Source organism: Manis javanica, chromosome 4 (genome assembly GCF_040802235.1).
Source record: "Manis javanica isolate MJ-LG chromosome 4, MJ_LKY, whole genome shotgun sequence".
NCBI classification, from domain to species: domain Eukaryota; kingdom Metazoa; phylum Chordata; class Mammalia; order Pholidota; family Manidae; genus Manis; species Manis javanica.
The window spans coordinates 68,657,195-68,680,785 of record NC_133159.1 but is presented as its reverse complement, the minus strand read 5'-3'; the positions used below and the strand labels follow the sequence as shown (position 1 = coordinate 68,680,785).

General features: G+C 32.6%; 1 protein-coding gene across 15 annotated transcripts in view; it reads right to left on the bottom strand.

Moving 5' to 3' along the window:
- ADGRL2 (adhesion G protein-coupled receptor L2) overlaps nt 1–23,591 on the bottom strand; it is a 261,756-nt gene that overhangs the window by 58,728 nt on the left and 179,437 nt on the right. For all 15 annotated transcript variants that reach the window (XM_073234184.1, XM_073234182.1, XM_073234180.1 and 12 more), the window contains one exon: nt 21,712–21,925. In XM_073234184.1, the coding sequence (XP_073090285.1) occupies nt 21,712–21,925 (214 nt within the window). The remainder of the gene's footprint in view (nt 1–21,711; nt 21,926–23,591) is intronic.

Below are 23,591 nucleotides of genomic sequence, written 5' to 3'. Positions count from 1 at the left end.
TAAAACTTACATTTGAATCACAAACCCCATCACCCACAACAAAGGAAATCCTAATCTTGCTTAATAGGGCATCAAGCTGCTTTATGTGGAGCAAAAAGCCCTACATTTTAAGAATTATTTTAAAACTCATTCCTGTAAGTCTTTCTACTCTTAAGTGGGAAAAATTCTATTTGGGAATGAGGTCAAATAAAATCTCAAAAGCCAAAGGAAATAAAACTACATAATTTTGGAAATAATAGCTTATTAGTTACTTCCCATGCATAATGGAATACCAATATATTTGCTTATTAGCAAAATTCAATTTTGCTAATATATAAAAATTAGTATATATAAATTACTATATAAAAATTAGTATAATATTTAAAGTCAGTGATATTGCCAGGTTTAAGAACAATATGTAGGAGAGAAATATTTTAAGAGATATTTAGTGAATATCTCAACCATCACAATTAATAGATGGTAAGAAAATATTAAAACAGTATATTTTATCTTCCAGATTTAATCAATGTTCTCAGGTTTCAATATTGACTTTTAAGGCATTTACAATACATATTTTTAAACGAACATAAATGTTGCCAAGAAAAATGTGTAACTGATGAAAAAGCATTTTATAAATGTGTAACACCATTTACATACTAGTATATGAAAATTACTTAAAATTGTTATGTACAGATTAAGAGCAGTATTTTGAAAAAATATTATGTTTGTTTTTGAAACAGTATCACTTCATCACTAATGAAATACTAATAATGCAAACAAACTATTAATATGTTGCTTTTCCTTAATCTTTTAAAACTGTCAATGAAAGAAGCCACAATGCACACATTACTTATTATAATCTGAGAATAAATGGTATCAAAATCAACAACGTAGCATATCATCTGACTGTTCAGAAGGAAAGTGATTCACTAATTCAGAACATTAATGTTTAAAAGCAGAGTTTCTTTCATCACAAAGAATTGGGGTTTAAGTTCCAGGTTGGCTACTTATTTGTGCAAGTCTGTAAGCAATATATTAAAAGCCTTTCACCTTAGCTTTTTCATCTGTAAATTATAATACTTTCTTCAGAAGTTTGTTGATAAGGTTAAATGGGATAATGCAGGCAAACTCTCTGCACAATGTCTCAACAAATATGAATTACCACCACCAACAAAACATCAATAACAAGTAGTCCCTCACATAAGATGAACATAGGTTTGTAAATCTTAAAAGGGTAGAACATCTTGTATTCTTCCAGAGTAGTCCTTTTACTGTGCCTATGATTTCCTCTGTACAGATATAAAAACAGGCTCAACTATTCATGCAAATTTGTTCCCTTTCCAACTCTGAATTGTACAATGCACAACAAATTACTCTTCTTTTGATTATCTTATGCTTATTATTACACTTTACCAAGTGCAAAGTATGGAGGTGAGATTACATGTATAATCTATTGTGAGAGGTGTTTTAATCAATAGTGTTCTGCTGATTAAGCAGGGGCTTCTGTTTTGGCAAGATAACATTAGTTTCCCCAGTCATGCTCCAAACCCACTGGGAATCTTCAGCAGATCATTAGATATGCTACAATAAAACTTTGGTACATTCTTTTTTCTCCTTAAATTACTTCTTCACTGTCCCATCACTCCTCGTTCTCGATGGCACTGCATTATTATTGCATATCTCCTGAAACCTGCACTAGTATGTCTCCAGGCCATAGGGTGCCATTTTCAATGGAAGCTTCTGCTTGAAAATATAAATGAAGAAAATTTCATTATCTCCTGCCAGGGGCCATTATTCACCACAGTTCTAAGGAAGACTAAAAATGCAAAATCTACCGGCTTGAACAAATGACAAAAACTAAAAATTAATGTTTGCTGAAATTTGTCATCATCCTCTAGAATTAGTCCAATTCCTTACTGAGGCTGTGTGTTCAGTGAAAATTGTTTCAACAATATCAGTATCTTATTTTTAAACTTCAATTATAAAATACTAGCAATAATAGGTCTGTTTCTTTCCTGAGTAATTTTCTTTCTTAGTTAAAACTGCTCACTTTTTGGAGATAAAACACTTTCCAGGTACCAAGGTATCACATAATGACAATTCTTTCCAAAGGACCAAATATAAGCAGAACATTCACAAGGAGTAACCTGAAAGAGTTTAAACCAGATCCACGTGGGGAATTATATCTTCTAAATGAACAGAATGTCTACAGTTGAATTACTGCAATATGAATCCACTGTCTAATTAATGGAAAAGAAATAATATTCATTCTTGAGCATCAATTACTAAAAAATTACTGAAAAAAACCTAGTACATTTTATTCTATTCAAATACTCAACTTAAAAAAAAAATACTAGAAATGTTACCACAAAGGGCAGAGAACAAAAAGAAAGAAAAAGTACACTGTGTCAACCTATAAATTTTTACTATACACCTGGCACATAATAGGAATTTAGTAATTATTTTTGAGTGAATGAGCTGATGAATGATTAACCTGGCTCTTTCTGACTATAAAAATAAACACAGTAGAAAATACCAGACATCCAATTCTGATTCAATCAGCTTTATCTGATTCTGAGGGAATTTTGTCAATTCAGATACGGTTTTATATCATGATCATGACAGCCAATAATACAATACTTAGGAGACAGATACATTAAAGGCACAGGGGGAAAGTGCTCTTTAGCTCCCAAATAACTTTTTTAAACACTAACGATTCCACATGACCCAAGTAACATAGTACTCTTAGGTACTAGAACCCTTGTCTTTTTAGTACAAATTTACAGTGATACTTTGTACACATAGCATATTATCTTAAAAGATGAATAGGTAAATACCAAAGCAAATAGATATGCTCAAGCCCCATAATCAAAAAAACCAAGGGAATAAAAAAGTTATGCTATGATACAAAGTTATAATCACCCTCACAGATGAAGAGGGAAACTGGACTGAATGTTAATCAAACCTTTTTTTTAATTGTATAATGAAATGCTCTTTTACCATCAAAACTTCTGTATAGCTAAGGAAAGTGGATCCTGCTTTCTTTAAATGTTTATTAATGATGATTTGTGAGCCTAACTAATTGCTAGGTAAACATAAAATTAGGAAGCTAAATGGTGTGTAATTAATACGGTAAAAAAGAGGTATTCTATAGTAATGTTCCCATTTGTCACATCACTATGTTCTCATAATTTATTTAATAATCTGTGTATTCTTGAAGATTTCTATCCATCATATATTATTTACTTCTTTAGGAACATTAGGATATTATTTTCTAAGCTTTATAGGATATTGTGCTACTTAATATATTTTAAAATCCTTGAAATAAAGTTACTACCAGAATCTCTAGGAAAATATGGTTGAATATTGGTACATGTATGGATGGATATACAATTTAGAAAAAATTTAAAAAATGTTATTTTTATTCCATTCAGTTTTGCATATATTGGTGTTTCAAATTTTTAAAGATAAATCCTGATTTTTTTATTAAGTTATCATTGATATGTACTCTTATGAAGGTTTCACAAGAAAAACAATGTGGTTATTACATTCACCCTCATTATCAAGTCCCCCCATACCCTATTGCATCACTGTCCATCAGTTTAGTAAGATGTCACAGAATTCCTATTTGAGCTGTATTGTCTTCCCCATGACCAAGCGTCCATCAGTGGATGAATGGATAAAGAAGATAATCTTGATTTTTTTTTTAAATTTCAACTGTGATTAAATTTTCACAACAGCATTTGAATAAGAAGTTATAAGAAAAAAGCAATTATTTAGATAACTATAAGGAAAAACAAAATCTTTCTGTACAATCAATATATAAATGTAAGCCTATTTGAAAAAGTGCATAGTATGTAACAGAAATAGAAAGTGAAATAATAAACAGCAGGTATCCAACAAGCAAGTCAACAAAAGCTTAACAACAGCATCTTATTTAAGCTCCTGTCCAGCATTCTTATTTTTCAGTATATTGAAAACAGTAACGTAAAAGTGGTACCTTCCAAAATCATTTTGTTTCTGAATAAAATATTGTGTCAGGAATTATAACCACAAAGTATGTATACTTAATACTTAGAGCTAAATTTGCATCTTATAAACCTTAAATATTCCACATTAATTACTAAAATAAGCATTTTGAAATGGCAATGCTGGTTTGCTAAAAAACAGCTTACTATGTTTTAGAAACCTCTGAAGTTTCTTGCAGTTTTTAGTGGACCTTGGGGTCAGCTTTATGTAAATTAGGCTGGACTCACTCAGAGCCTTATTAATCCAGCACAAAATCTCTTGTTTGCAGAAATGCACACTCAACATAAATGTGCTTCCTTTTATTAGCAAAATAAGAAGTATTTACTTACAAAGCATACCACTGAGACAGTTTCATTCATAGGGTCATCAGGCTAACAGCTTAATGAAAGGAACAAGATAATTTAAGTGGGAATAAAAACTAGGAAATTTTGAAATAATTTAAAATACATCTTAAACTTTAAGAAAACTTAAAAACTATTTCTGGGTCCAAATTTTTAAGTCCTCTGCCATTATGACCCGTATCAATTAGGAGCAATCATTTATAAAAATGTTAACCTACTACAGTTTGTACTTGAAGAAACTATCACATTTTTAACAAGGGAAATGGGAAATCGCTATGGGATGCCCTAGTTAGTTAAATTAGCAAGAAACTTGTTACCAGACCATATGAAAGACACAGCATAATAAGACATGACCTTGCAGAGCCTCGGAGCCAATCTGATGTTTTTCCTTCCTCTCACCCTTGCTAATTATCTGCAAAGTTGCAGACCCTTTTGTCATGGGTTATTTTTCTTCAAATTGTGAGGGGACTTTTGGTTTCTAAATATTTAATTAGTCTTTTTATGAAATGAGAATTAGTGTACATGCCAAGCATTTTGATATTCACACTCTATTCCTTCTAATTATCCTCAGATTTAGATTGGTCATCCCAAATCTTTTCCTTTTGTAATTATTTACTTATTAAATATCATTCGGTGAAGAAATATTTTCACCCTTATGGCTCTTCTTTTTCACAAATGGCTTTTCTGGTCCGTTAATTACCCTGCTCAGAGGATTAGAGCTTGAAATAATGCACAAGAACCTGTAACTAAAAGGAGTTTTAGGGCAAAATGATCAAACTAGATTTTGGCTGCTGCTATTTTAAATTCACCTTAAAGACTACTCCCTTGGTTTATAATATGATTTTGATAAACAGAGAAATTATGCCATAAATATTTTTTCTGCCTCCCAAGATGTTTTATGGGGTGTCATTTAGTCAGCATTATAAATCTCTGCATATAAAACAAATGAATATCTAGTCTAATTGACAGCTAATTTAATTTCCACTTTTACAGACCTCACTTTGATTACAGCAGAGCAAAAAATGTTCCTATAACTTCCTTTTCAAATCAGACTGACAGCATAGAAATAAAATCATGACTTTTGATAGTGTGGCTTTTAAAATTTTTCCATCTATGCAAAATTTAAAATAAAGTCAACTCTTTTGAAGTATCTAGTACACTTGAGAAAAGTTTTCCATATTTTTAATTAAAAGGGTTACATTCTAAAGGTGCCCTTTTTTTTAATCAAGAAGCAAGAAAGCAATGCTTTTCTTTATCTGAAGTGAATTCTTTTGGTATAAAATCTTTCACATCTTTTAGTGCTATTATCCCTCATTGAAAATTTCTCATCTAAGTACACTTTTCTTATTACTTTTAAAGTAACTTATTTTCCACATGCACCTTATAAAATATTTTGGTAGTAAAATATGTGACATAGTTTTTAACAAATATGTAGGAACACATTGTGTAAAAGGGGATGCAAAAGTTTGAGTGAGTAATGCTTAATAATATGAATTAATAATGTTGGAGGACAAGGAAATCTGCAGCGATAATATTTCTCCAAAGGGTCAACAAAATGAAAACTCTCATTCTTAAAACAAAGTGCTTTGCAACTATTCGGAAAGTCCTCAATAACTTTTCATTAATTAGCTAATTTTAATTTTGTGTCCCATAAAAACCATTATCTATGTTTATGTTGGTCCTTCTAATCTAGAAAGATACATTTGAACTGAATTCTCGCAGAAATTACTATGTACACTCGAACTATTTTTTCCATAGTATAACGAACCATTTGAAGGACGTTAAGTCTCTGAGGTAGAACATTTGTAGCAATTAGAGCACTAGGCTAATCTGAGGAACTGGTGTCTTTGAAGTCACTGTGGTGTCCTCCATTGAAGCCTAAGAGTAGCAACTACTTGTGTACTTGGCTATGAGGGGAGGTGCACACATTTGCGGGAAGCATCACTAAAGGGGAAAGTATAAACTATGCTGGACAAACACTATTAAATTCTTCCCTGACTACCCGAACCTGAAGTGACCCTTCTCTCCTTTTCTCTACAGCAGTAACTGTCTACATAATTAATTTGTCAACTAATCATATTCCGCTTTGTGGCATCTCTTCTGTATCTTGCATTTTAGTTGTTATTGAACTCACCGAGTATTTGTCATGTTTAGAATTAAGCTGTAAACTCCTTATGCTTTTCATATCCCTTTCCAAATGCCTCAGAGTGCTGGGCACTTTATTATCAGGTCTCATACAATGCCTTTATTGTTCCAAGAACCCTAGTCTAATACCTCCAGTTAAATGTCTTTTAAATCCATCAGAATGCCTACTCCTGTTTACAGTAGAAGGTACTCAATAAATATTTTCTAAATTAAAATTCTCTTTCTTCTATATTTTATTGAGGGTTTTTTTAATAAGAAAAAAAGTTTAATTAAGTCTGTGCAGGGAATGTATAGACATCGATTCCAAAGACAGGGAGAATGAGGTGTATGTGTCATCTTGAATCAGGGAGAAGGGGGTAAGAGCCTGAGACTTCAAATGAAAAGGGAAGCAATTCACATGAATATGAAAAGAGTAAATGGTAAACAAATGTTTTCTGGGCCACACAGAAACAGCAGGGGACAGAGGCACTTTAACAGACTGAGCCGCTTCCCTCCATGCCTACCACCCCTACTTTACATTAATAATATTTTACATTACATTAGTAATATAGCTGTCTAAGGTGAGAGCTCTCCTCTGGAAGCATGTGCTCTATATCTAAATTCTTTTTTTTAATGTTCAAAGGTATCATTGATATACAATCTTGTGAAGGTTTCACATGGGCAACATTATGGTTTCAGCATTCACCCATATTATCAAGCCCCCCCTCCCACACTGCATTCACTGTCCATCAGTGTAGTTAAGAAACTATAATTACTTGCCTTCTTACCGAGGTTTTTCTTTTTTTCAATCACAGAAACAACCTGGTGTCCTGTTGATACACAATAACTGTCATTTCCTTAATAAAAACCTATAGAAATTTTGTACAGATGTTTACCTAACTATTTTTGATACAAGAAATGAAAACAAGAGGGAAAAAGCTGGAACCACAGACTCTTGGGATACTCTTAGCAGTAGAGCAGGTGTGGAAGGCTAAAAACAATCCTTAATACCCATAATCTGAATATAAACAACCAAATTCATCAGAGACTTATAAACAGGTGGATACTTTGTGGTTCATACACTCTTAAAATGAATGGAATCTCACCTGACTGATAAATCTATGGCAAATTTCACTGGCTTACTTCTGAAAAATCAGACCTAATCTTTAATTATGACAAAATATTCATAATCTAATCCTTTTATCAAATTGACTATCACCGCAGGAGTCTCATATGTTTGCACAATTAAAAACCCCATGTTAGCTGTATATAATAAGGCATTACATTTGACGCAAATCCTTCCCTATTGAAATAAGTGTCAAGTTGACAGCAGGAAGTAGCTGATAAGAAAGCATAAAGGCATTGCTGATGGCATTCTAGATAACTGAACACCTATTTATAAGCATTCAGTCTACAGCATATTACTCAAAGTGCCTTTTTTTTTTTAAAGCACATATAGAGGAAAGTGTCTTCTTGCTGCATCTCAGTCACAAAGGTAAGAAATTATCTAAAAACAGACAGATGACAGATACATAGATATGCAGGAAGTGGACGAAGGAGGGAGGGAGGGAGGAATGAAGGGAAAAAATGGTGCTATATCCACCTATGATTCTGACACCAAAAACAGTAATATAAGACATCTGCTGCTATATCCTAGGTGTAGAAATAATTACAATTTTGAAAACATATATTCATATCTAAAATTATGTATGCAGAAGAAAATGAACAAATGGGTATGAAATTATGTATCATTGTTCTCTGCTATAGAAAAAGAGAGAATTCCTTACTGTATCAGAGTTAATAAATATGAAGGGTCTAAAAACCTAGTGTTGTTTTCCATATTAACATTAGAGTTAAAAATGATTTTGAAAAATACAATCTTATAGAACTATTCTATGGTTTTGGGAAATACGAAAACTATCTTTGAACTATCTTTTCCTCCCTAGCTTAAGTGCAAGAGAATTCACAATGCTCAAAGGAAGAAGAAAGCTGATTAAAATGCTGTATAGGTTAGAAAGTTTGAAAGGGTGAGGACAGAAATTGAGTAACTCCCTTAACAGATCTATTCGGTGCTCAGTACCTTTTCCCACCCCATTGTTTTCCCTTGTTCATCAGTTTCTGCAAGTTCATTGTGCTGAGAGATGTGGTATCATGGCCACCTCTGACTGTCTCTCATCTTCTTCACCAGATTATACTATCTTTGAGGGGTTAGTGGCTGTTTTAAGAATCTCTTAACCATGTGCAGTGCATAATGCTATACCTTATTCTAAAATTTATAATCCATAAACATCTGTCTGCAGACTTTAATATATATATTTTTACCAGTTGTTAATAAGTACTTTTGGAGTGTGTGGTACACTAGCTTGTACATCAAACAACTCAGTGATTATTTTGTAGCATAAATCAATGAAAGAAAGATAAAGATATAATTTTCAGAAGTCAAACAATCTCCTAACCATATGAAATCAGCCAAATTAAAAATTTTCTGAGTTATGCAGTTTGTATGTTTTTACAAAAATTCACAAACAAGCAGAAGGCTTCGATTTCATATTACACTCCTAGCCTGAATTAGCTTCATATCAGTAACTTGTCTGAAAGGTTCAGTTCATTGTGACCTATAAATGTTAGACTCAAGAGCTTTAAATGCTGCTAACACCATGTATAGGCTTGGGAGTATAAGGCTGTGTGCTGTGAAGCAGCAACTCTCCTCTTCTGAAAGCTAACATGCACTCTTAGGCTACAGTTTTAATAGGGTAAGCACATTAAATAATGAATGGAAGGGAAAACATCTTTATCACTGCAGATTAAAGACACAATGTATACCTTACTATCTTATACACGTTAAAATCTACTAAGCTATTTTAAGATTGTTATATGTCTTACAAAGGTTACAGCTAAACATGAGATTATCTTAATTTAACAAACTATATTTGAGTTTGTATATTTTATAGCTAGAGAGTTTTAGAGCATTTTTATTGCAAAAAGTATTCTAGTACTTAAAGCAGTATACTAACACATAACATTGCATATTTTATATTAGGAATCATGGTCAACTTATTAAGTATATTTGATATGTCATTATTAAGATGAAGAAACTCCAGAAGGTCTTTCTATTGCTCTTATTTCTGACCCTTCAACTTTTCCATTTCAGGAACCTCATTAATGTCAAAATGCTGTTAGAATGTCTGCCCACTTTTAAATCTTTACAACCTAGGTGAGGCAAATCTTCTGCATTGTATTTAGCTAAAAAGCATAACAGTTCCATAAAAATCAGCATATTAGCTTTACTAAGGAAAGAAGACCACATGACTAAGATAAAGTTTTGAATTTAAAATGGCATTTTTAGACCTGAATTGGGCAATTTTCTTTCTTTTTTTTTTGGCTTTAAAACAATTTTAGCTTTTTCTTGCCAGATTCCCTATGATGCATGTAACCAATCCCACTTACAAGACTTGCTTTTATATTTAATATTAGTACTTTTCTTAGTTCGGGCAACACAGGAAGCAGAATTTGAGATCTTTGAGAGGCTGACAGTGCTCTTAGAACTATGAGTGAAGCCATGAAGTAAGCAGGGTTGGGTAGCGTGGGAAGTTCAATGCCCCTGCAACGAAGGCCAGCCAAGTCCTCAAGCGGGGAGATCTGGAGCAGGGACAGCCCTTCAGAGCCATGTCAAAATGAAGCAAAGGACGAGGAGGCCAAGCCTTCTATATACTCTGACAGCCAACAAGGGCACCTCTGGGGAGAAGGTTTTAAGATTTCTTCAGCCCAAGGCAGTTCCTGAGAAGAGACTCACTGTGAGCCCATCAGCAGGCAACTCTTCTGGTAAGTGAGGGGAAAGTGCCTGACCCTGAAGAGGGAATCATTCACTATAACACTATATTATAAAGTTGACTGAATTGCTTTCAAAAACAGTTCTTTTAACACTACTTCCCATGTACACAGTTTTATTGTATTTTATCTTCTTGTACACACTGACATGTCAATCTTATTTACTAAGTGATATTCAATGGGTTTCCTGTAGAGCAATGAACTTTAACAAGCAGCTTTTAATTGTCCCACATAGGAAAGCACATTACTATTAATTCCACAGCTACAGCACAAAATAAAACCATTGCTTCTCAAACTCCAGAGCAATTAGACCTCTTGGCTATTTGGCTAACTCTGCTTCATGATACCCAATGCAGTTAATTATATTTTTTGATGTTGATAGTCTCTGTCAGTCTCAAGCATAACTTCTCTTTGATGAATATTTAAATTATATTTGAATAAAAAATAATCTTGGTTACATCTCATATTCAGTAACCATCATAGTTTAATAAAGATCTACTCATCAAGGGTTGAAATAAATGGCAATGTGCATATAAAGGTCCTAACTCAATTTATCAAATAATGTATTTGTAATGACCATTATCTATTTCTCTAACATACCTGTTTATATACATTTTTAAAAGGTACAATCTCATTCACATAAGCCACAATTAGATTTCAAAAATTACTTATAAACATTCTTTAAAATTATATATACAGAATTCCATGAATTAACAATGAGAACATCTTGGGACTAGGTCATATGATAATTTAATGTGTGGAAAAAGATATCAAATTACAAATTGTCCTAGAAAAATCAGTAAACATTCTTTTGCCTCCTATAGCTGTACTGTTCTGGCAAGTTCCAATAGTAATAAGAAAAAGAAAAAAAAGCTCTGACTTACTTAAAGATTTTCTGACTATGGAGTAACTTAAAAAAAAGTGTTTCTCCACATAAAGGCTGCAATAGGAGTGGGGGTCTGAGGGTGTAGGAAACTTCCAAAAATGGAGAATGGGGAGAGTGGGGAGAAAGTGCAAAAGAGAGCTCATTAGTGTAATTTCTTAAAAATTAGTTTAAAGTTCTTAGTTTACCCTATATTATAATAGGAAGGTTTTTAAGCCAAGCATTTATTGTTTAATAATAAAATAACATAAAAAAGGATACAATGAAATGTCCTGAAACACACACATCAACCAAAGAATGTGGAGTGGAACACTCAAAACTATCACATTATAAATAAAAATGGTAGAGGTAAATTCAAATTTTGTGAGGTCCAAAGCTTATAAAATGTAGAGGGACCACTTTGAGGAAAAAAAAAAATCACGTAGATAATCAGAAACCAAACGAAGAGTTATTTGGAAAAAAAGAAGTCATAACAAACACATTTTTTTAAAGCCAAAAAAAAGCATCACATTCAATAAAACTCAGAAAACTGACATAACATTTTAATAAATTAATTGTGGGGCATTCTTTTATGATACTTTCCTTAACAAATTTTCTATGCCACATCCTAGAATTGTATAGTGTCACTTTCCGTAAATTTGCTTTTCTTCTAGAAAAGCTGATCAGAATTTGATTTTTATTATTGATTGTTGGATTACACAAAGCATGCACCTACAAAGCTACATACAGCCTGTGTCCCACAAACACAGGTATTTATAAAATAAATTTTATTTTATATGATACTCATTAAAAGAGAGGAACAGTATGTGCTTTTATAATTTTAAGTACTACATTTGATATGTTCTCTATGTACTGTATGTACTCAATCAAGGTATATAGGACAGAATTTCTGTTCTGATTAGTTAACTGTGAGAACCAAACCCCTACTTACTGTTCTATATATTTAATGACTGAATTTTCCAAAGGCTAGCTTTCCAAAGGCTCCAAACATTTCAAACATTGTTTTCCTCCATTTGCCACATATTTCAGGTGCCATAGGACACATTCAAATTGTAATATGACATCTAGACTTACACATTTACGTCACAATCAGTAAGGAAGTATAATGAGTAAAAGCAGTATTTCTAGAGGCCATTTCTTCATCAGAATAGTTAGCAATAACTAAACTGTACACTGAAAACACGTAAAAATACCCCACTAAACCCAAACTGCACTTACCATCAACTGCACCTCCACTTAAGAGAATCTTAAAATGCTCTTGACTACTCCTCTAAGAAACCATAAATGAGAGGAAGTGCAACAAAGAAGTCAGAAAATGAAATCAAAACCTTAAAAGATTGTGTTTAAATATCATACTTCAACAAATTTTACAAAAACATTTGACCCTGAAGCCTGTTGGCAGTGGCCCTGACAGTGCCTTGGAAGAGCTCTGTACAGGTGAAAGGCTATAGTGCTTAAGATTCACTAGCTTCATGGTACATCCAGCTTCAGCAACAGTGATGTTTCACAAATTGCAGGTGAGTTCAATATTAGTAACAATGATAGATCTGTGATCTGACAAAACAAACAGAAAGACCACTGCTATAATCTCAAGGCAACTTATATAGAATGACTCTCATTTCAGACATCCTCTTCAAGTCCATGGAGAGAGTTGTTAAGTGAGTTCTAAAACCAAGTCTTAATTGGTTACATATGACATGTTAAGAAGTATTAGAAGAACTGCTGTATGTACTAGTCATATGATATACTTTATTGATTTATGTGAAATAAACAAAAATGAAGGTTACAGAATTGCTCACTTCTGTGCACTTCTTCGAAACCAGATTTTTCATAGAAACATCTGATATTAGTTCTAAATCTAATTGTGGAATAGCAAACAGCTCTAAAAACTATACCTTAATTGCTGTATTTAAAAAAAAATACATAGTAAAATAAAAAGAATATTTTTAAATTCTGTAAGATAGATAAATAAGTAATCTTATCAGAAACGTATTACCCACAATAATTTTCTCTAAGCAGTGTACAAAGTATGATGCTGATACTGGTATATTTGTTATTTTTGCTGTTGCTAATATGGTCTAGGTGTGCGATTTCAGTCTGTGATAAATGAAAAGGTTAATAGGGCCATAATAAATGACAATTTAAACTGTTTTTACATTATTTAATATCAAATATTTTTCCCTCATTTATAAAATTAGTCAACGGAGTATTATTATGAATGATACTGACTCACAATTACTCACAATTGCTATCTGCTTTTGATATAAGAAAGTAGAGCTTCTAAACTGCTAGTCATAAATTAGGATTTGGAGCAAACCAATGACTGAAAATACTATTTCTAACCAAATAACATACAGGTTTTTTTTTTATACTTACTTAGAAATGTCAACAAAATAAAAATGATAATTAGATTGGAAATTCTCAAATTTACTAAAAATTTTATTTTGCATATAAATATAAATAAAATGTATTAAATAATCAGCATATTTTAGACAGTGAAATTATTTCAAAACTTCAATGAATACATGCATAAATTTCCTGGTAATCAACATGCCAGTACAAATTTGTACTGCATATGAAAAATAATTCCAAATTCTCAAGAATTTATGGTTCAAATTTGTTCTCTATTTTTTGTTCTGGTAGAAAATATACATCATATTACATTTCAATATATTTGGCTATGAGTTTTTAGTGGTAGGAGTGGGGTGGGGAAACAGTGAAGTAACCAAATCCAAAGGAAAAATAGTAACTACGCCTTGATTTGAAAATCTAACACAGAATCTCATTCCTATTCTCTACAACTGCGATTAAACATCTATTTTTATTTGTTCAAAGTATAACTTTTTTTAAAAAAGGATGCCTGGAATCCATATTTATACACTGATATCTGTAGTGTGATCTCAGCTACACATTAAAAAAAATCACACTTAGGTATAAAACAAAGTACTCAAATAGGTATACGCAACTAGTCGTATGGAAAGGAGATCTAGTGTGCCTTCATTCAGTTATTTAACATTTGATTGTCTAGTAATTTTACTAATATAACACTGAATTAGATTTGGCTTCTGTCAATTAACATAATTAATTCATTTAAATTTACTTTGTAACCAATGCTGTGTAGTATGTAGTAAGAAATGTTCTGAGTAAAAATCTGCCGAGTATATGACAATATATGTACTGTATGAAATACCACTATCATCTTCTCCATAACACTCATCCTTCAAGTGAGAAAGCAGGAATAGCACCTAAGACTATGAAAAGCATTATGAAAGATCACTACAGTATTATTGAAATTTGTATGTCAAATGAATGCTCACATTCATTTATTTTATTTTTCTTCCACTTTGTTTTAAAAAATAAAGACAATTTCTAAACATAAAAACTAAAACAAAATCAACAGAGGTGAAATGAGACACATTTTTGCTTTTAAAAACTAACTTTCATTTCCTTCATCCAACCAGTATCTGTCCAAAAATAAAATCAAATTCATACTTTTAAGGTATTATTCAAGCCACTTAATTTCACTTAATAATCTCTTAGGAAATACTGAAGATTGTCCCTAGGGAAAATGGTCCTGTCTTCCTTAAACAATAGTATAATATAAAAGGTAAAATCCCAAATATTAACTGAATGAATGCCATTGAAAACCAGCAATTTACATTTATACTCTCAGTCTTCATTACCCAGTAAAATTGTTTTACTAATTTTAATTTTCAAAGGAGACACAGAGGACCCTGTAGGGCAGAATCTTTGATGTGACATTGCTTCTTTCTTCTACATTTGATAAACGGGGTCATAAGGGATATTTAGGTTGTCTTCTAAGCCATTTTATAATTTATTCATCTTTCTTGCACACTAAATGTGAATGTTTAATATGGTTCATGTTTATTATTGCCAATAGTCTCCCCTTTCTATAATGAGTGCTTTGGTTTAAATGCCCATCAGTAAGTGACATGCAAAGTATGTATCCAATTAAATATACCAATTAGAGCTTTAATGGTTATTTATTACTGACTAAGGTTCAAAAGTCTGCACTAGTAACCTCCCAATCCTTGGCCAACATAGGTGCTTATAATTGTTAGTTGTCTTAAAACAACTCAGCCAAGAGTGAAAGGCTAGTGGGAAACCATCACGTACCAGAAAATAACCTAAGTACACTGCACAGAGATAATGAGTGAGTAGCACCTGACTTACTTATTTTTCCCCAGATACATTTAATCTTAATGGACAATGGTTGATAAACCTGACACCACAGATAAATAGAAGCACTTGGGATAAACAACATAAAGGCAAGAATGCAATTTTTCAGAAAGGGCAGGCTTAGATCCTATGTGAATGAATGTACTGAATAAATGTACTAAGTAAGGGAAGAGTGATCCTGTCAGTCAGTATTTATAATAAATAACAATACATAGAATAATAACTAATAAACCCAAAATATTATGAAACCTCAAATTAGATGAAAAAGGTATGTTTGGCTAATGTTTCTCCCACTAAAAACATGCCACTAATAAGGAAGGGATGTGAATATATCAGAAATACAGGTGTTGAGTTTGCTGTTACCAATGAAGAGAGATCAAGAAACAAAAAATCAAATAAAAAACTCTTTCATGTCACTTTGACTTGGATACAAAGCCTCTTCATGAAGACTGAATGATCAATATGAAAGTTGAAAGGGCTGTATGTCAAGGAGATTATACCCACACTGAAATCTATAATCATGAAGTCTGCCAGAGAATACTGGCAGACCTGTGACTGCATTTTAATGGATTTTCTTGGTTAAATTCTGAGAAGCTTCCAACATTCATCAGTTCTCACACAGAAGGTTGTGTATACATGTCTGTATTTAAGCATCTCCTTTCTTTATGTATTTTTACACACACTTAAATCTGTTACTATAATTGAAAATAAAGTATATTTAAAAAACCTAGATAACAGAATTATTTAAGAATTACTGATTATTATTGAAGTTTTCATGCCATGAAGATATTAATTAATGAGGTTCTAGATCCTATGGCAAATAACTCAACCTCCTGAAAGGTTCACAAACCAAGAAGAGGGTTATCATGCTACCAGTCCTTCCCAAGGGTATTTTAAAAATAAGTGAGGAGAATATACATGTCGCAGTGTGGACAGAGTGTACTGAGAGCAATGACAGTTGATTCCCTAGTGTAATGAGAGGGAGTTAGAATAGAGTGAGTCCCCAGTTTCTCAGCAGCTCTAACAATCTGTTATTCAGTAACTCTTAAAATAGATGCAGTGTCCTATGTTCCTCCCTGAACCCCTACCCATAAGGGTCCCCTGACTGGTAGCAGGAATGGGAGGTGAAAAGACAGAGAAAATCCTGTTTATTGCAGACTAAGGCAGGTATGGTCCTTTTCATGCAGCCTTATAACTGCATGCTGGGAGTATGCACTACGTTTCAGTCTCACTCTCCATTTATTAAAATGTAAAGAACCACGTAACAGAAAAAGTAATGCACATACATATACATTAATGCATTTCTTCACATCATCATACACACAAAAAATAGTCACAGTTGAGTTGCTGTTGGGTTAGCAAAACTAAAAGGCAATTATTATACTTGGAGATAATAGGTTGGGATATTGATAGGTTTTAAAAAGGAATATGCAAAGAGAGAATGGGGTACAGGATGGGAATAGATAAATCTACTTCCTACATATTTGAGCTTATTTCCATCATTCCAACTTTTGTGGAAATGATCTAGGCTCTGAAATAAGTTGCTTAGGTAAATTATATCCAAGCTCAAGATTCACCCTAATATAAAAATCCCTGAATTGTACCCCTTCTTTATAAATTTAGATGATGTATCTATTCATTGTCTGGCTGTATGACTGAAGGCACTACCTAACTCTTCTTTCTGGTCTATGGCAAAGTTGAATGCTACTTTCTTGATTTCTATCCTGAAACTCTTACCTTGGGAATCCTAACTTGTTCTTTTATTTAAGATGTGTAAATTAAATGAAAACTTGCAACATGATAAAAAAATATATATGTCTTCTATACTTTACTGCTGGCTTATGAGACAGTAACTTCCTATGCCTGTTCTGGTTTCCTTGATGGCAAACTGACCTGTGCCCTTTAAATGCAGGTGTTCTCTAGAGCTTTTCTGTACTCTACCTACATAACCTCTGTGGGAAATATCACCTATTCACCTGAAGCCATCAATTTTATGTTTGCTTCATCTATATGTCCTTTCACAACTCTTCCAAGTGCCAAATATATATAAACAACTGCTTGCTGAACTATTTATATATATCCCACCCTGTTCCTGAACAAAGGAGCTTAAATGGGTAGTATAAGAACCAAACATATACTGAATTTCATTTAGTAGGAAACTTACTGTAGTTATGCTCAGAGGTTCCAACCAGTTGCCATCAACAGGTGAGCTAAAACATTTAGCTAGAAATTTTAAAGGAGCCAGGCTAGTTCACTAAGTCTAGAGCACTACTTTACTTTTCAATTTCAATATCAAAAACAAAAAAGCCTACCTCTGAGTCAATTACAAAAAATACACCTTTTCTACCACAGGGGAAATCTGAAGCATGTATTCTTACTTTTACTATTACCTTTAGAACATCTTTGTATTGACAGAGGTATGTACACAGATGCACATCTGATAGTGTGAGTTAAATAGGACCTACCCATGCACATTATTTTCAGGTCTCTAGGCCAAAGTGCTAAAAATTTAAGGACACGTTATAAACCATAATCTAACACAGCGAGCTGCTTTAATGAGAATGGACAGGTTCTTAGACTGAAGATCATGTACAAAGGGACAGTCATAAACAATAGTGGAAAAGGACCTCAGATACAATTTAGCATCAGTTTAAGGCACTACCTAGGGTAGCACCCAAATGCTACAAAGAACCAACACTGTTAGCAAAATTCTAATTTACTTAATCATCAAATACTTAGAGGAGTAGCAGGGGTTTTTTTTTACTTTAATGAATTCAAAGCATACTGTTAAAACTGTTTCTTATTTTTTAAAGTTACCTCACTGCAATTACCTTCAGAGTGCTAAGAAATCATCTCTGATGGAGATTATTTTATAGTATATTAAAATACCTGTCATTCTAGAAAATACTTTCATTTTTCACTTTTTAAGATGAGCCAGTACTCTCAGTTACTAGCAGAACACTGGATTCACACTAAAATGATCAGGAAATAATAAAAGGGGAATTAATAGCAATTATTAATACTTCTACCATCACTACAGTCAGAATTACAAGTGTATTTGTTTACTTGACTCTTAAATGCTGAAGTGATCACAGTGAGGAAGGGGAATAAAATGACCTTGATATATAATACAAACACGTGCTTATCTTCATCATTATATGTAGAAATCAAATATAAAAATTCTAGCTTTCCAGGAAGAAATTTTCTACATTAAAGCAAAAAGTCTCCCTTTCCTACACTGAATATTATATTTTTTGATGGTTATAAATGGGAAATCGACCTATATTTGGAGGAGTTTGGTAAAATAACTCTTATTTGTCAATACTAAAGTATTTTTTAAATTAAGAAGAAAATATGGACAAGTATTATATACACTCTGTAGTTTTCAACAATAATTCATGAGCAAAAACACTGTCTACCTGTTTTTCTTACAGCCATTTAGAATTATGTCCCAGTCCAAATGGCAGACTTCCTTAAAGGTTTATATTCTAACATACACAGAATGGAGTATTTTACAAGCTATTGCTGTGACACTCATTTTTAAGGAATCTTAACATCGTCTTCCTTGTCAATGAAGTGTTCATGTTTAAATTGTCATTGTGCTAACTGAATAATAATTCAATGCACCAGCATAATACAGAAATTTTAAAAAATGGGCTTTCTATAGACAGCTTTGGAATTAGCCCCTTATTTTCAGTAATATACCATAAATTGTTTGGAGATTTTGGTAACAAGAGTACAACAAGAGTATAGAGAACAACTGTATGCTTTCATAAAAAATTTAAATACCCCACAACTAGAGTTCCTTCTAAAAATATTATAAAAAATGCAGCTCTGCTTATATAACAGAATGAAACAATTAAAGTAAGTTGTCTTATCTTGTACATTTCCAATAAAATGTAGTCACATTTATATGTACAAGTATGATAAGACTTAGATTACTTTGCTAGGTATTGAACTGGGAATTTAAATGTATATAACTCCACAAAGATACATATACAATATATACATATACCCATAATATACAATTCTTCAAAGCCAGCTCTTCCAGACTCTCTCTCTCTGCTGTACATAATTCTTTGCTTCATAGTTCTCTCTGGCCTACTTCTAGATGCGAATCACTACCACTGAAAAAAATGGATCAACATATAAAGGATGGATGAATGATCAGTTATTAGTAGTTGCCTTTATGTCTTCCTATCATAAGCTGTTCCCAATTTTTGAAATACTATGTGCAAACTGTTACATTACAATTTTACTGAAACACTGACTCCATTCTTCCAAAGATGGTAAGTTATGTTTTGTGGTTTGTTTCACAGGCCAGATTTCAAATTCTAAATAGTCAATAAAGTATTTCTGGTTTTTGTGGGGTTTTTTATTTAAAAAAGATTAAGTGTCATTTATGCAAATGAGATTGTCTTAATTTTTTAATAACTACCCTTTAAGAACTAAAAATAAAAAACTTTTGATGGAAATCTTTAATGGTATTGTGTATGTTCTCTGGTTTCTTAAAACATCACGGTCAGTATCAATATTGAAAAAAAAACTACTTCCTGTAATGTGCTATCAAAAAAGTATGCTAATACATATTCTCTGTGAAATTAAGAGATTTTAAAACAATTTATATCCATACTCTTACAGCATGGATTTTTTAAAATGTTTTTTCTGTTTTTTTTCCTTCATTGCCTCTTACCACCTTTTGATGTTTTCATTGTACCTATATGGACCAGACCTCAGTCTAGAAATGTGCAACTCTACTTTAAGGTAGACAAGTAAGTAAGCTAGAAAGCTAGACAAATACTGTGTTCAGAGAGGGCAAAGAGGCAGGAGGAAAGGGTGAAGGATTTCCCTACTAAACAAAATATAAAAGCAATAATGCATAATAAATTTGATGAAACTTAAATGTTCCTTCAGAGAGTATGTTCCAAATAACTGAGATTACTAGATATTACTGTACTAGTTCAATCATACTTAACCATAATTTTAGTATCTTATATATAAGAAGATTCTAATCAAGATGCCAAGAGTACCAAAATTTAGGAAAAAAAAATGATGCCAAGAGTTAGGTGCTCTATGTTAAGGCAGAAGAAAGGCAATACTGGTGAGGAGTTTTTTGTATTCTACCTATATGTGTGAAGAAATTTTCTCTTTAAGAGATATCCCTTATATATTTCAAAGTTTATAGCACACTTTCCAACACCTTTTCAAAACACAAAATTAACCAATGGTATATCACCCACAGAGAGAGAGAGAGAGAGAGAGAGAGAGAGATATGCTTTCTTAATTTGAATTTGTTGTTTTCATTGTTTTTTTAAAGCTAAGAGAATGAAAACACAAGACACAAATTGGAAGAAAATTTTGCAAAAGACCTCTATGATGCAGTTTTGTTATCTCAAATATATAAAGGAGTCTTAAATCTCGACAGTAAAAAAATGAACAACCCAATTTAAAAATGGACAAAAGATGGGAACAGACACCTCACCAATGAAGATATACATATAAGAAGTAAGCATATTAAAAGATGTTCAAAATGATATGTCATTGGGGAGATGCAAGTTAAAAAAAGATACCACTACATACTTATTACAATGGCCAAAGTCTAAAAACACTGAAAATACCAAAGATTGGTGAGGATGTGGAAAAATAGGAACTCTCATTCATTGCTGGTGGGAATGCAAAATGGTTCAGTTACTTTGGAAGACAGTTTGGCAACTTCTTACAAAACTTGGACATGCACTCTTACCATATTATGCAGCAACTGTGCTCCTTGGTAGTTACCCAAGTGAACTGAAAACTTACGTCCAAAAAAACCTAAGCAGACATTTATAGCAGCTTTATTCATAATTGCTAAAGTGTGACAGAAATAAAGATGTCCTTAAGTAGGCAAATGGATAAACTGTGGTACACTCAGCGTACGAAATATTATTTAACACTAAGAAGAAATGAGCTAGTAAGCCATAAAAAGACATGGAGGAAACTTAAATGTATATTACTAACTGAAAGAAGCCAATATGAAAAGGCTACATACTGTATGACTCCAACTGTATGACATTCTGGGACAGGCAAAACAATGAGACAGTAAAAAGGTAAGTGGTTGCCTGAGGTTAGAAGGGAGAGAGGGATGAACAGGTAGAGCACAGAGGAGTTGCAGGGCATATTCTGTATGTTGTAAACTTTAAAGTAGAAATCAACATCAGTGGGTGAAACCCTAATTCAGTTTAACAAACAGGCTCAGATAAGGACTGTATCTATCCACTTGGGAATTATAATAATATTAACAGTTTGGATATAGAAGCTAAAATGGGATATTAATACATGAATATTTACCTTTGAGTCATAATTTTGAAGGCATCTGGGAGGTAGCAGTCTGTATTTTCCATCTGAAATGGGTCAGCATCACAAATCTTGTCATCTGTCCGACCATAGTTAGCACTCTCAATCATGATGACATCACTGCCTGGACACCGCAGGTCTATAGAATAACCTTCACAGGATAATTCTCGCCTAACTAACCCAAATGGCAAAGCTGCTCTGCTGAAACCTTAAAAATTAAAGAAGAAAATTAAAATTAACTCATTTATAAAGTATATCACTTTATAAGGCATTTTCACATAATATGATTCAGATCTACAGTCAAGAGATATCACATAAAGTATGCTGTAGAGGCATCCATTCACACATTTATTAAATAATTCATTGGTTGTTTAATACATGTCAATAATTTATTATTAGATTTCTTAATATATATCTTTAGCTAGACTATTCACCTTTATATGACAATTTAAAATTACTCTAAGAAAATATTTTCTGTATAATCAAAAACAAAGTGGCTCTTTTTAAGTAAATCCAAAGAAAAATGACCAATTTAATCAGTGGATTTATAATAGTGACAAACTTTACAAATACTGGATTGTAATAACTAATCAAAGAACAATTTTCATTTATGCAGTAGAATAAGAGCTCTGCTATACACTGGCCTTACTTTCTCATTTGATGTAGACATTTTAATTGCTGTTAGTAGCACTATCTAAAATTTAATTTTGTCTTAGCAGTATTTCCCCTATATAACTTAAAATACTATGACAGTAACATACGTATGGCACAATAACTTGTTTCAATTTGTAGAACCCTTATATAAACTTAATATAAATGAAAGAATTCAGCAGATGGCCATTCAAAGGAACCAGCACTTGCTCTAATCCAGTCTAACAAGTTGAAACAAACAAAAAGGGCAAAATTTCTCTTAAGATTAAATTTTGTCATCTACAGACTGGAAATGAAACATCTCTGATATTCCTTTTCCTACCTGTGAGACTCTAAAAGGGGATAGTGTACATAAAACTGCTTAATTAAAAAAGCTATATGAATTTAAGTATGGTGTATTAGGGAGAGTGTAGACAACTATTGCTCTTGAGGGCTGAAAAAAAGATTCCTGAATGGAATAAAAAAACAGAATTTCAAGTCTTAACCATAGTTTTCAACCAGGAGTCCCATAAAGTAGGAACAGAGCATAGAACAAAGGCTAAAATTAGAGAAAGCCAAGACCAGCCAAGAAGAACTATGTGCTGAGGATACTTTTGCTGTACCGGCATGTTGCCTGTGGGCTAGCCATCATCAGAATCTTCTACACAGTCTCAATTTATTATTTCAGTTCTCTAACCTATCACCATCTATAGCATTCCTGTTACATAAGACTAGCAATAATTTCAGTATATTTTCTTATTTCTACCACTTTAATTATTCTGCATTACAACAATTGTCCCTTATGTAAGAAAAAAAGTGATATTCAGAAATAAACTGTCACAAGTTATAAACTTCTAAGTTGAAGAGCTAGCTGGGTTCTGTCTAGGTCGATCCAATGTCGAACCTGTTCTCTTTATCACGCAGTGACTCCACTAATTCAATGAAATAAAAAGTTACCTGGATCAACATCCTCTTTTTAAGATGTAAATAATCCTTTGAAAGGGTTATGAGTTACATACACATTGGCATGATTTAGAAAATCAGCAATTCTCAAATTTAGCTGAACTCTCAGCTCTACAGAGAAAACTAAAAATGTGACTGGAATAAAGAGAGAAGAAAATGACATGATTTGGAGCACAGAAATCTTCAAGCGATTGTTGCAAACCCCAACCTTGATAGGCTCTCACTAAGGTTTATAGTCTTAGGAGATTGCTAACAGTATGTGGAGAGATGCACTATCAAAG